Source organism: Erpetoichthys calabaricus, chromosome 9 (assembly GCF_900747795.2).
Source record: "Erpetoichthys calabaricus chromosome 9, fErpCal1.3, whole genome shotgun sequence".
Lineage (NCBI taxonomy): Eukaryota > Metazoa > Chordata > Cladistia > Polypteriformes > Polypteridae > Erpetoichthys > Erpetoichthys calabaricus.
This window is the reverse complement of record NC_041402.2, coordinates 195423638-195438223: the sequence shown is the minus strand read 5'-3', so window position 1 is coordinate 195438223 and position 14586 is coordinate 195423638. Positions and strand designations below refer to the sequence as shown.

General features: G+C 52.4%; 1 protein-coding gene across 1 annotated transcript; it reads right to left on the bottom strand.

Moving 5' to 3' along the window:
• Nucleotides 1–283: 283 nt before the first annotated feature.
• Nucleotides 284–5126, bottom strand: bspry (B-box and SPRY domain containing). The gene is made up of 7 exons (XM_028808785.2): nt 4999–5126; nt 4328–4618; nt 4143–4241; nt 3004–3234; nt 2692–2717; nt 1670–1794; nt 284–1581 (listed from the first exon to the last, which is right to left on the bottom strand). Exons 2-7 carry the CDS (start codon nt 4595–4597, stop codon nt 1049–1051), a joined length of 1284 nt encoding a protein of 427 aa, XP_028664618.2. The 5' UTR covers nt 4598–4618; nt 4999–5126; the 3' UTR covers nt 284–1048.
• Between the last annotated feature and the right edge of the window lie 9460 nt (nt 5127–14586).

Here is a 14586-nt window from a genome sequence, read left to right as displayed (position 1 = left end):
GAAGTGCAACAGCGCCCTGCTGCAGGGAGAATCAGGAGAAAATGAAGCTGCAGGGCACCATCTCATAAATGCCAGCCCAGTAGTGAGCCACTCTGACCAGAGCTCCAATGCCAATGAGCAGATTCTGAGACTCAGCTGCCCTCTAGTGGAGAAGCATGCAGTGACGTGTGCTGTGCAGAAAGACCAGAAAGGTGTACCCGACACTGGCACTGCTTTGTGCTTAGGCCTGGCAGCAGGGTACCAGCATAGAAAATGACAAGTGACATATAAAGCGACAGACTAGTGACATCCATTATGTTTTATTTTATATAGCGCCTTTTAAAGTGAGCGCTGTCATCAAACAATCAAAATGATGGAAATGTATAAAGTGGGCAGTGGAAGGCTGGGCGCCCTGGCAACAGGGCAGGCGTCTCCCCTGCTTTGGCTTTAGAGGTCCATGGTGCTCCTGGTGGGTAAGCTGGCCATACTGGATGCTGTTTGGCACAGGCTGGCCTTTACATTACTGCCAACTCTGCCAACTGGCACACCCCCAGACAGCCCAAGTGATGGTGGATCTGGACCCACTGAAGCCCCCTTAGCACTTGATGCCACTTTGAGAGTCAAATGCAGGACACAAACTGGCACTCATTTAGAAGATTGAAATATGGATTCCTCACAGTTCCAAGGTCCCGGGTTCAAATCTCAGTCTGGATTTTCCTGTCATATCCCAAAGATGAGCACTTCATTTGGCAACCCTAAATGTTGCCCAGTATGAGTGGACCCTGAAGTAAACATGCACCCCACCTGTGGTTTGGTCCTGGAACTGGACAAGGAGCGAGTGGGAGAGGGCCGGCCGCTGTCCATCTGCTCTCAACGTCCTTCACCGACTCTTTCCCGGCTCTTTCACTGGTTTCTCGTTTCCCAGTTGCCCCCGGTGTTCTCCTGAGGTCAGAGGAAGTGCCGTTCAGCGAGGGGCTTCTCGTTCTGATTGGTGCCTGCCGGGCCTCCATCTCCTTGAGCGGTCCTTGTGTCCTTGTGCGATGGACGTGGAGGACACTGGTCAGCCGTGCTAACTGCAGAGCAGGGTGATGCTGCGGTCCGCCACGGCGAAGGCCGGATACAGCGGTGCCTCAAAGTGACCATGGTGCGAGTGCAGGATGGCGCAGGACTCGGGGTCAAAGAACAGCAGCTGCCCGGCCGCGTAGTCCAGCAGTACCCCGACTCGGGACGGACGGCGCAGCAGGTGCAGGGACAGGTGGTGGCCGGCATGTGAGAAGCAGTAGTCACCGTCATAGTGCGACAGAACCCACGAGTGGACGTTGTAGCCCAGGCGTGTCTCGTTGGATTTGCCCTTGCGTGCCAGTCGTCTGTAGGTGACCCCCATCTTGTAGGCCGAGCTGCCCTTCACCTCCACAAGCCAAGTGACCACCCCGCTGCTGAAGGGTGACGTGGCCGGGGCATTGGGCCACTCGTCGAAGCGCTCAGGGCTGTACTCGCAGGGCTTGCGCTCCCTCTTGGGCAGGAAGGTCAGCGTGCGCAGGTCGGCGGAGATGCCCAGCAGTGGACTGACCGTCTTCTCGTTGATGATCAGGGTGGCGGGAGCTGGAGGGGCGGCAGAAAAGGCGAGCGTCGCTCAAACTGTGGGACTCCCCGGGCGGCGGTCACTCACCTGGCCTGTCCACTCACTCACCTGCCCTGCACATGAGTGCCGCTGTCGCCCACATTCCCAACAGCAGGGGGCTGCGGGTGCAACTTGAGTCGAAGTCCAGCTGCTTGGAGTCCAGCGGCTCCGGCACGTGATCTGCGGCCTCGGCCCTGTGGGGGATGGGGAAGGAGAGCCGGTGAGTGGACAGCCCACCTAACCCTGAGCGGACCACCACGCTGGTGTGAGGGCAGGCTGAGACACTGGCATGGTACCAGTACTGGTCACGTACTGGTTAGACTGGACTCCACTCTGAGCAGTGGTCTGAGTTCAGGATGGCAGGACCACAGATCTGAGAGCGGACCTGGACTGGACACACACTGGCTGAACTGGTGCCTATTGATGTGTTCTGGACTGGTCGATACTGAGTGCCCACTGGTTATACTGGACTCACACCAGTTACACACGCTGATTAGACTGGGCCCTACTCTTCTCTACTGGTTTAACTGGTCCTGGGCTCACTCCAGTTATGTTAATCTGAGAGCAGTGGACACCTGAGGCCACACATCCATACTGGACACCCACTGGCTCTTCTGTGTTAATGGTCTGACAGTGGACACACACCCCACTTACACCAGTCTATACTGGTCTGTACTGACCCTTGTCCTGGCTGAACTGCTCTTACTGGGCTCACACCAGTACTGGCCATCTCAGAGCAGATATATGGCTCCCTACTGATGACCGGCATAAGCTCAGGACACACCAGCTGTTCCAGTGGTCTGAGAGTGGACATGGAGGACCACAGATCACAAACTGGGCACACTGGTTAGACTGGTGTGACTTTGTCGGAACACACACGAGTTTCTATTAATGTCAGCTGGCCGGCTCTCCGCTGGACAATCAGCTCCTGCTGGGCGCGTTGCAGGGGTCCTAAAGCACATCTGTACTGGACCTGCTGTTACAGAAGGTCAGGGTGGACACACCAGTTATGCAGATCTGGTCAGACTGGTCTGTGCCCTCCGTTGCTCCCAAGCCCCTAATTACAACCTGATGTGGTGGATGGTGCTTACTTTTCTAAGATCTTCTTGGTGGACATCTGTGAAACAGAAGAGAAGCAGCGGTCAGTCAGGGGATCTGCGGACACCATAGGTGACCACCTGCCCATCTTAACCCCCCCCCCCCACCAAACCACACCATTGAGGGCAGGTCACTGACCCCCTAAACCAATGGGAGGGCAGCCTCTCCTGTGTAATGACATGGGGGTACCAGCAGGTGGCCAACCCCACTACAGCTTGAGCAGTGGTGACCCCATGCTGGTGGAGAGTCAGAGTGAAGGTCACGGCTGCCAGCCCTTCGCCCAACAAGTCAATGGTGCCCCTTACCACAATGTTGTGGTCGTCCATTTCAGTGAGCGCGCTGACCAGGTGGTCTCGGATGCTGGAGATGAGCTGCAGAGACTCGGCCCAGTGAGCCCTCTGAGTCAGGCCGTTCTGATTGGCCCGCTCTTCCTCGCCGTGGATGACCTCCAGCAGGTGCTGCTCTTCCTCCTCACAGGTGTCCCGCACAAGGTTGAAGCGCTGGACCACCACCTCGCGAGCCGCACTGGCATCGGCCTGTGGAAACAACCAGAGAAGACGGTGACGCACTCGAGGACTGACCAGTCCAGCTGGCCTGCGATGGACCGACTGACACTCGAGACCTCCGACACAGCTGCCCCTGGGCTGTTGACCCTTCGCTGACCCTCTCACCATGGCCACCTGAGTTAATCAGCAATGGTCATTAAGGTCCCAGATGTGACCAAACCAGTCTGGTTAATCAGCAGTCAGGCCGGCACTGGGAAGACGGGCTACTCGGCCAGGCTGGGCGGCCCACCTGGGGCATTCCAACTGACCGGTCCAGCTAGATGACCAACTCCTGTCCTGTACAACAGACTCCTCATGTGGTGACTGGACTAGGTGGGGGGGCTCCTGAGGACACACAGGTGTCCACAATAGAGAGGTGACATCAGGAGACGATGACCACAATAAAGAAAGGGGACAGCTTGAGACTGTGACCATTATAAATAAGAAACATGAGAAGACAGTGTCCATTAATAAAAGGGGATGTAATGAGACCACATCCTCTTTGAAGTGGACACTGCGTCCACCATAAAAACAGGACTGGAGAAGATGGGGCCCATTGTTAGAGAAGGACATGAGGGGACATTGTCAGCTGTAAATCACACACACGGGGACGCTGTGTCCACCACACACCAGTTACACAAAGACGCTGGGCCCATTATGAATGGGGGGCCATGTGGGAACTGTGTGTCCACTATGAATCAGACAGATAAGGAGACCGCGTCCATTAAAGCACAGGCAGCATGAGATGTTCCTGAATCTGCCAAGACATGAGGACATGACGGCTGCTGCAGACCCCAGAGATCTTAAACCGCAGACCAGGCACTCGTGTCCACCGTCGGTCAGTTTTTTAGAGTGGGCTGCACCCCCACAGGTCCCCAAGCTGTGACCCCCAGACTCACCTGGACGGCCACCTTCCTGGCCGGCAGGGTGACCTCAGTGAACTTCTCCACGGCGCTCCTCTTCAGCTGCAGCTTCTCACAAAGGTCAACCAGCTTGTTCTGGAGCAGGAAAGGAAGAGAGGGCTGGTCATCTCCGTCCACTCGGCGCCCCCCCACCCCACCACATCCCTGGGGCGCCCACTCACCCTGAGGGACGAGGCTCTCTCGCCCACGGACGTCACTCGGTGCCCCTTGCACTCCCCGGTGATGGCGCACTCCGAGCACACCAGCCGATCTTCGGTCCAGCAGAACCAGTCGAGCTGCGCGCTGTGCTCGCGGCACCGGCGGTCGTCTGTCCCCGTCAGTCCGAAGTCGCCGTCGGGGTCCTCGGCTGCGCTCAGCACAGCTCGGCGCTTCTCGTCCTTGTCGTTCGGCTGATCCCGCGGACCCACATCGAGTTCGGTCGCCTGAGCCATCGTGAGTGCCGCCGGCCGCACCTGTGCACAGGTAAGAAAGTGACAGGCCAATGCGGAAGTGCCGGGGAAGGTCACCCCGGGAAACTGCTTGGGGGCTTTCAATCATTTACAACACAAACTCAACGGTCAGCAGAAATCCAGAGTGAGAGATCGGCAGGGGGGTGGGGACAGGCGACACCGCAGGGTCGGGCGACGCGGGAGGCTGGGAACCGAGCGGCGGAGTAGTGGGAGTTGTGGGCACTTAAACTTGGCAGAGGGAGGCGCGTGAAGAATCTGACGGGGAACTGGGAACGCGGGACAGGTGACATTACACAGACACACACACACACACGTGACCCCCGCGCGCCCCTCTCCTCTACCCCGACGGCCGCAGATCGAGGTGGGCTCCGAAATCGCTTTACCTGTCCGCGTCCTGCCGCTGCGGCACACCTGCCTGCCCAGGAGCTTTGACGAAACTTCCTTCCTGTCCTTTAGCGGCCGCGCTGCTCTTCCTGCTCCGCTCCCAGCGCTTGGCTTGGTTGGCAGGCGGGCATCTCTGGGCTTTGTGTGTGTGTGTGGGGAGGGGGGGCGTTGGCGGCCGGTGAGTCCAGCTGGGCAATCTGTGCGACCACCCTCTTCAAGTCCACTCGGCAGGTGCCGCCGAACTGAAAACCAGAACTGCGAGCCGGCGACGCGATCGGCTGTTCGTCTGTGTAACGAGCGCGTCTGCTGTCAAAGAGGGCACAGAGGGGACATTGTTAGTGTCACAGCACTGGACAGGGACACTGTTATGTCCTGTACTTTGGCCACTAGGGGCAGATAGAGAAGATAAGATTGCGTGATAAGAACAACGAAAGGTTCGAAGGACTTTATTGTTTCTTGTTGTTGGATTAAATCTTTCATTTTTGGGCACTGAGTCTTTTCATTTTCTCCTCTGACAACTTAACAGACACCCGGACCAGGAGAATTCAGAGACCCCCAGACCTGCCCTCCCTCCGCTCGTTTCTTTGCTGGCCGCTCGCCCTCCGGCTGTGGCCGCGCTAATTCTGCCCAATTTGTTACAAATGACTTCTTACCCTGATGGATGTCCTGGGGCAGCACGGTGGCACAGTGGTAAGGACATCCGGGCTTCAAGTCCCAATGTGGAGTTGGCATGTTCTCCCGGTGTCCACATGGGTTTCCTCCCACAGTCCATAGGTTGGGGGTGGGGGTGGGGTGGGGTTTAACGACTCTAAATTTGCCATCTGTGTGTTCGTGTGGCGCTGTGTCCACCTGTTGTTCCTGCCTTGCGCTCGATGTTTGCTCGGGTGGGCTCCAGACCCCAACTTTCCTGCTCAGGACAAAGCAGGTTTACAATATGAATGGAGAGATGGATGGCTCAGCACCAATAGTCAAACACCTGACATCAAAGGACAGACACACAGAGAAAACAGCGCCATCTAGTGGCACGAGCTAACACTGGCGCCAGGGCCGACGCCACCTTTAAGGTGAATTAGGCATTCACCTAGGGCACAGATCATAAAGGGGGCAGGGGGTCCAGCCACACAGGTTAGCTTCTAAACAGTCAGTTGGCACACTAATAAGCTTGGCTTAGGGCACAAAATAAGCTAACACTGGCACTGGCTGGCACAACAGTTTACAGGCAGTGATGGTGCGAAACGTAGCGCAGGCGCCGAGGGCCACAATGGATTCTTTGCTCCCTGTTCATTGAGGTCTGCACACTTCGGTCACACCAGTTGGATATTTCTGTTTGTGACTTTGGTAGGCTTGGCATTTCTCAAGGCTCCCCCGCTGCTGGCTCTGAAGATGCCAATTTACAGTTCATCCAGAAAGTATTCCCAGCGCTTCACCACTTTTTCCACATTTTGTTATCTTACAGCCTTATTCCAAAATGGATTCAATTCATTTTTTTCCTCAGAATTCTACACACAACACCCCATAATGACAACGTGAAAAAAGTTTACTTGAGATTTTCACAAATTTATTAAAAATAAAAAAAATTGAGAAATCCCATGTCCATAAGTATTCACAGCCTTTGCCATGAAGCTCCAAATTGAGCTCAGGTCCATCCTGTTTCCCCTGATCATCCTTGAGATGTTTCTGCAGCTTCATTGGAGTCCACCTGTGGTAAATTCAGTTGACTGGACCTGATTTGGAAAGGCACACACCTGTCTATAGAAGGTCCCACAGTTGAGAGTTCATGTCAGAGCACAAACCAAGCAAGAAGTCAAAGGAATTGTCTGTAGACCTCCGAGACAGGATTGTCTTGAGGCACAAATCTGGGGAAGGTTACAGAAAAATGTCTGCTGCTTTGAAGGTCCCAATGAGCACAGTGGCCTCCATCATCTGTAAGTGGAAGAAGTTGGAAACCACCAGGACTCTTCCTACAGCTGGCCGGCCATCTAAACTGAGTGATCGGGGGAGAAGGGCTTTAGTCAGGGAGGTGACCAAGAACCTGATGGTCACTCTGTTAGAGCTCCAGAGGTCCTCTGTGGAGAAAGGAGAACCTTCCAGAAGGACAACCATCTCTGCAGCAATCCACCAATCAGGCCTGTATGGTAGAGTGGCCAGACGGAAGCCACTCCTTAGTAAAAGGCACATGGCAGCCCACCTGGAGTTTGTCAAAAGGCACCTGAAGGACTCTCAGACCATGAGAAAGAAAATTCTCTGGTCTGATGAGACAAAGATTGAACTCTTTGGTGTGAATGCCAGGCGTCACGTTTGGAGGAAACCAGGCACCGCTCATCACCAGGCCAATACCATCCCTACAGTGAAGCATGGTGGTGGCAGCATCATGCTGTGGGGACTGGGAGACCAGTCAGGATAAAGGGAAAGATGACTGCAGCAATGTACAGAGACATCCTGGATGAAAACCTGCTCCAGAGCGCTCTTGACCTCAGACTGGGGCGACGGTTCATCTTTCAGCAGGACAACGACCCTAAGCACACAGCCAAGATATCAAAGGAGTGGCTTCAGGACAACTCTGTGAATGTCCTTGAGTGGCCCAGCCAGAGCCCAGACTTGAATCTGATTGAACATCTCTGGAGAGATCTTAAAATGGCTGTGCACCGACGCTTCACTTCCAACCTGATGGAGCTTGAGAGGTGCTGCAAAGAGAAATGGGCGCAACTGGCCAAGGATAGGTGTGCCAAGCTTGTGGCATCATATTCAAAAAGACTTGAGGCTGGAATTGCTGCCAAAGGGGCATCGACAAAGTATTGAGCAAAGGCTGGGAATACTTATGGACATGGGATTTCTCAGTTTTTTTATTTTTAATAAATTTACAAAAATCTCAAGTAAACGTTTTTCACGTTGTCATTATGGGGTGTTGTGTGTAGAATTCTGAGGAACAAAAATGAATTTAATCCATTTTGGAATAAGGCTGTAACATAACAAAATGTGGAGACAGTGATGAAGTGCTGGGAATACTCTCCGGATGCACTGCACATGATGGGATGAGAAGCTCATAGCGGTGGTGACTCATCCCCAGGCTGATGCAACTTGTCACTACCATCACATAGCCCTCCCTTCAAGGTGTCACTGTCCCTAACTTCCAGGTCCTTGCAGTGGAGCAGAAACTCTTCAAAATGGAAGGGTGGTCTTTGTCTCTGCTTTGAGCACATGGCCAGTGACAAGGATGAATCAGAGGGGGTCTTGAGCACTTTGCTGCCATGTGGCGCAGTAGACCTCTACACTTGTGTGTGGTGATCTGTTGATCACACGTGGGCAGGCAGACCCCCTCGCCTGGAGCTGCAGTCATATCTCGTCTCCAAGTCCCTGGTCCAGATATCTCAGCCTTGAGGGTCTCCCTCCATCACCGTTCTGTATGGCCTTCCTCACCCTTTGCCTGCACAGTTTTTCCCACTGGCTGTGCTTCACGCCGCTCACCTGAGGTCAGCAGTAACTCAGTCTGACACTTATTGTTGAGCTTTATGAGTCCAAAGCACCCTCAGTATCCGTGCACCAAGGCCAATGGGCGTAGCAGATGGCGGACCCTCAGAGGTTGTCGTCTCTTAGCTGCCATCCTTCTTGTACTGAGCCTGCAAACGGCACTTCAGATCCTGGATCTCAGCTTTGGGGCTTTCCAGCAACTCCTCAGAAGAGCCCAGCAAATTCACTTTGAGTCTCAACAGCACTCGGCACTCAGGTCTCCATGTCATCCCACTGCTGGCACCAATACAGCGTTGGCACTGGGTGCCAATTGGATTGTTGTGCTCCTTACATCGCTCTGTTAGGGGCCTCATTATCCTTCAAAGGTCCATTCGCTGTCGCCACACTAGGCGGATGTCATTTGCTGTTTTATATTGGGGTCCCCTGCAGCTGGCACTGAAGCTGCCCATTTACATGACAGAATGCCAGCTCATCATGGTGGTGATGCAGCTTGTCAGCACTCCTACAAAATATCACTGGGTTCATATCAGTGGTCTTTAATTCTTCCACCACCGTCTCCGTCCACCACAACAGCCATCAGTTTTCACACCCGCCATTCACATGAAAGCCACCACAACAGCAGGATGGCAGGAGGCAGCACCCCCAACATTTCAGACCAGACATGCGTGGACGTCCACCATTGAAGGCCATTTAGAAGACCCAAGAAGGGAAACTGAAGTGTAAGGTGCTTAAAAATGAGAACGGGACTCTGCCGGCTTTCTGACAGAATGAGACCCCCCCGCTCATCAAAGGGTGCCATGGCAGACCGTGGTTTGGTGAGGACGGAGGTGACCCCCGGTGGGCACTCCAGGTAATCTCCCCTTACATGGGCTGCTTGGTATCTCAGCTCACATTTTATAAGAGATGTGTGTCAGGCATGAACAGTAGGGGGCGCTCTGGTGTTAAATCCATACTCAGGACGCCGTCCATCCATCCATCTTTTCAACCCACTCCTTCAGGGCAGGATACCCCAAACAAGTCCAATCAGGTGATTTGTTATAATAATGAATTAGAAGGTGGCTGGGATTTGAAAACAGAAAAGAGCAAACAACAACTGGACAACCAGTCTGGGTGGTCCTATGTGGGCTTTGTCCCTGTGCGTTGGGGCGGGCAGCTGTCCACCTCACTCCCCGAGCTGTGAAGGGCTGACCTTCATGTCCCTCTGTGGCTCTCCAGCTTGAATCTGCCTGAGTGACCCCAGGTGTCACCAGGTGACCCCCTCACTTTCTGCACACTTTATTGGAATATAGATTTCATTTGGAGATTTTTGCCAGTTTTGCCCACCACTTTACACTCAGTAACCCATTATGACAAAGTGACAAACACATCTTCAGAAAGGTTTGCAAATGTAATTCAAAATTTAAACCTGAAATCTCTCCTTCTTAGAAGTATTCGGACCCTTCATTCAGTGCTTTGTCGAAGCCCCTTTGCCAGCTTTGAGTCTCCGTGGCGAAGTCTCTACAAGCTTTACACCCCTGGATTTGCGTCTGTGAATGGCCATCTTCAGGCCTCTCCACCCATGTGCTCTGGCTGTGCCACCCAAGGACACTCTTGACACGTGTGCCAATGCCACTCCAGCATTGCCTTGGCTGTAAGCTCTGGGTCATTGAACTATCACGCCAATCTGAGATGGCGTGCACGATGAAGCAGGACCTTCTTCAATGACCTCACTGTATTTGGTGGCATTTATCCTTCCCTCAGTTCTGAGCAGTGTCCCTGTCCCCATTGCCTGATGCTGCTACCACCAGGCTTCACTGTATGGATGGTGCCATGTGGGTGATGAGCATTGCCTGGTATCTCCAGACATCGTGCTTGGAGTTCTGACCAAAGACTTCAATTTTTGTCTCATCAGACTTCTTCCTCAGCTCTCAGAGTCCTTTAAAGTGTCACACGTCTTTTACTCGGGAGTGATGTCTGTCTGCCACTCCACCATAAACTTCCATTTGATGGACTCCTGCTGAGGTGGTCGTCTTTGTGACAGGCTCTCCCATCTCAGCAGAGGATCTCTAAAGCTCTCTGACAGTCACCATTGGCTTTGTGATGACCTCCCTGACTGAACGCCCATCTGGCCCAGTTACTCAGCTCTAAGGAGAGTCCTGGTGGTCTTCCATTTCACAAGTCACGAGGCCACTGGGGACCGTCAAAGCTGATGCCCTCATCCTGATCTCTGCCTCACCATGGGATGTCTCCAGAGACCTCCTTAGATTTCATGGCTTGGTCTTTGTCCTGACACACAGTGTGAATGGTGGGGAACCCATGTGCCGTTCTAACTGACGCCCAGTCAATTCAGCTGGCCACAGGTGGGACTCCACCCAAGCAAACAGGGGGCACCTGAGCACAATGTGAGGGGCCACAGCAAAGGCTCTGAAAACTTCTAGAGGGAGATATTTCAGTTTTGATTTCTCATAAATTCACAAACCTTTCTTCAAACCTGTCCTGACTTGGCCATGATGGGTTAGTGAGTGCCGACTGATGGACCAAAGTGGCCAACGTCTCCATAGCAAATGAGATCGACAACACGCTACCCAAAGTGAATGGTTGGTCTGAAGGCCTTCCGAGTCCACGGTATCAAGAGCAGGCCCCGTGACTTCCTCTGATGGCTTCAGTGATGCACTTCCTGTCCAGAAGGTGGTAATCAAGTTTTGAAAGCCCACCACTCGACATCTGTGGTTCTTGCCATAAAGAAAAACCTTCTAACGATTGTGCAGAACGAACGCTACGAGGTTTCCAGTCATGTCCAGTAAGTACCAGCCACTGTCCACTGTACTCATGCCCTTCATCACTTTAAACCCCTGCTGATCTCTGCAGGGTCACCCTTCCTCATCACTCGCACCTCACAGGCCCACCTGATCTTCTCTGGACCCCCCCAAAGCTTTGTCTTTTCTTATAACGTGGGGACCACAATTGCACCCAGCACTCCAGATGAGGCCACGCCTCCTTTGACTTGTCCTCCACACACAGGGGGCGCCGTGGAGCTAAAGTCCTATCAGCCAATCCTAGCGGCTTCGGTCCACTGCCTGGCTGTTGACAGTGACCGGCCCACTATGGTGGTCTGTCAAGTTTTCTCCTCCTACGTGTAACTCTTTATGTTTATTAATATTAAACTTTACAAGTCCGTTCTGTTTTGTGGCGATTCGGCTCCTTCTGCATTCTCTGCCATTCCACCCAGTTTGGTGTCACCGGCCTGCTTGACCAGCTTGTGTTTTTATTTTCTTACAAATTAGAAAGGACAGCAGTGGTGACCACTGATGGACTCCACTTCTACATCACCTAATTCTGAAGACGCCCCTCACCCCCCCAGACTTTTGACCACAGTGTGTATGCCAGTTTTGCCCCCTATCTTAGCATGGCGCCTTTAATTTAACGACTAACCATAATGCTCATTTTTCAGTCCTCCCCAGAAACATTCAGTCATGTTTAACATTTATTATAACATTATAAACCGGAGCCTACCCCAGCAGCACAGGACGTAAAGCAGGAATCAGGCCCACCGGCACCCAAAGTCACACGTGACCAGCTTGACATCGGCCATCAAATCGTCTCCGACACACATGTGAGCAACATGGACCACCACAAGGACCTGGCCGGTCTCCATCTCTCTTCACCCTGAACACCGCCGACGAAAAACATAACGGTGGCTCAAGTCACATCGTCACATTGTCACATCGCTTGAAGAAATTCTCAGGTGATTTTGCACTTGTGGGTTGTACTGATGAGGGGGGAATGAGACAAAGGAGACGAGTCAGGGGGGACAACTTGGAGGAATAAAACATCAGCAAAACCAAAGAACTGCTTATTGACTTTCCAGGGCACCAAAGGACCTCCATGTCCGGTCACAATCCACAGAGTGGACTTGGAGGTGGCCCTCTGCCACAAGTACTTGGTGGTCCATGTCAATGACAGGCTGGACTGGTCTCAGAACCCAGAGAAGCTAGAGATGAAAGGGCAGAGCCGACTCCTTTTCCTAAGGACAGGAAAGTGACGTCCTCTGCGTCTTCTACAGCTCAGTGATGGCCAGTGTGGTGTGCTGGGCTGGTGACGTCACTTCAAGAGAGGACCACCGAATCAAGAAGCTCATTAAAAGGGCAGGTTCCCTTATGGGACACCCTCTGGTCCTGCTTGCGGTGGTGGAGAATTAAAACAAAACCATCCCAACCAAAGCCTCTCATTCTGTGTGTGACACACCAACACTTGAGGACTTTCATCCAACGAATCTTTCAGCAGAAGTGGGTCAGGACACACAACGGGGGGTCCTTCAGCAATACGCCTGTATAGCGCCTCACTGGGACTGGCACTGCCGAGGTACAAGTCTTCTTTCTTTTTCAGTTTTCTTGCTTTTTTAGTCATTGTGGTGTGTGTGTGTATATTTATTTTTTTATGTATTTATTATTTAAAAAAACAAATTACCCCCTAAGGACAAATAAAGTTTTATCTATTGTGATTATGATTATTATCATTGTTGTCACTTGTTTGGAGCAGACCCCCTTCTTAGAAGCGGCACCTTCAGAAGATTTTTAGGGGGGACTGGAGAATATTATGGGATGGCACACTTAAACTCTATAGACCAGGCACATTACAAGGCATTGGAGTTAATAACGTAATAGCGGGGTTATTATAGTAAAGAGGGCAGGACTCGGACCACTCATTGGCCTATTAAATGCCAATTTGCCAAATTACAGTAGGAAGGAGGCACCTGCAGTGGCCCACCGCTGTTGAATGTTGTGCTCAGTAATTACAATCCGACGGCAGCTTGAATTCTATTTAGAATTACTAGCCAAAGAACCTGGGGCTGCCGCTTTGAACAGAGCCCCCCCTAATGTTTGGGACAAAGACCCATGATAAACCCCCCCCCACCTCACCCAGCTCCACAGTTTAAATTACAAATCAAAGAATTGAGATATCGTGATCAAAGCACACATTACAGACTTTCATTTCAGGGGATTTCAGTCCCACAACACGTCTTCTACACGCTGGCCCCCCATTTCAGGGCACCATAATGTTTGTGACACAGCAGTGGCAGGTCTGTAAAAGCCGTGGTCACATTTAGGACTTTGTCACATGTCCCTCACATGCAATGACTGCTTGACGTCTGCGATTCATCAACATCAGCAGGTGCTGCGGGTCTTCTCTGGTGATGCTCTGTCAAGCCGCTCATGCAGCCATCTTCAGCTCCTGCTTCTTTCGGGGGGCTTGTCCCCTCAAGTCTTCTCTGAACAATTGGACTGAAATCAGATTGGCCATTCCAGAATTTTCCATTTTTTCAGCTTTGCCTCAGTGCTGTGTTTGGCGTCTACTGGAACTCGAGCAGATCAGAAGGTTCTACACACCTCAAAACTCACTGTGCCAGTGCCATCACCAGGGAAGAGAAGTGTGCCAAACTTGTGGCAGCCATACATGCCCAAGCTCTAACACCCCCAGCACCTCCATGTTTTAACAAATTAGGTGTTCTGCGTTGGGTCTCGGGCAGTTCCTGTTCGCCTCCACACTTTGCTCTTGCCATCCACTCTGATGCGGGTTCAGCTTTGCCCATCTTCCCCCTTTAGTTATCTCCTGCTGTTCTTACAGATCCATCAAACCAGTCCTTCACACCACCAGGAGACTGAGATTTAAAAGTCGTGTCATGACAAGGACTGCAGACAACCGCAGAAAAGAACAGCCACACCAGGGGGCGCTACATCACTCGCCAGAGAATTTGCACTTGGACAGCCTCAGTTAACTTTATTACATGACTAGCCATACTGCATATAAAATATTTGACATCTTTCTCCTGACTGGCACCTTCCTTGGTATCCTTGAGGATCTGAACGTCTCTTGACTGGCACTCCTTCTCTCGAGCGCGTTTCCGTAAACCCTGCTGTCATTTCGAGGCGCCCTGCTCGCCTGCTGTCCACGTTTATACTTCCTAGTCTTGTGAGATGACTCTCAGAGTGCCTCCTATGCCCTTCCTCCTCCTCACATGTCTGACACTCGCACTTCCTCTTTCAATTGTGTCACCAAAGCTAAGCCGGCCAGTCAGATTGCACAGATCCACTGGACACCTAGACAGACACACAGACCTTATCATTTGATCATATTGTCAA

Bases quoted from the DNA above. Each gene is read 5' to 3' on its own strand.
- bspry (XM_028808785.2), bottom strand. From the start codon at position 4,597: ATGGCTCAGGCGACCGAACTCGATGTGGGTCCGCGGGATCAGCCGAAC. The intron at 4,242-4,327 runs GTGAGTGGGCGC...TTCCTGCTCCAG, and splicing joins AGAGAGCCTCGTCCCTCAGG to AACAAGCTGGTTGACCTTTG. The intron at 3,235-4,142 runs GTGAGTCTGGGG...TTGTTTCCACAG, and splicing joins CCAGGAAGGTGGCCGTCCAG to GCCGATGCCAGTGCGGCTCG.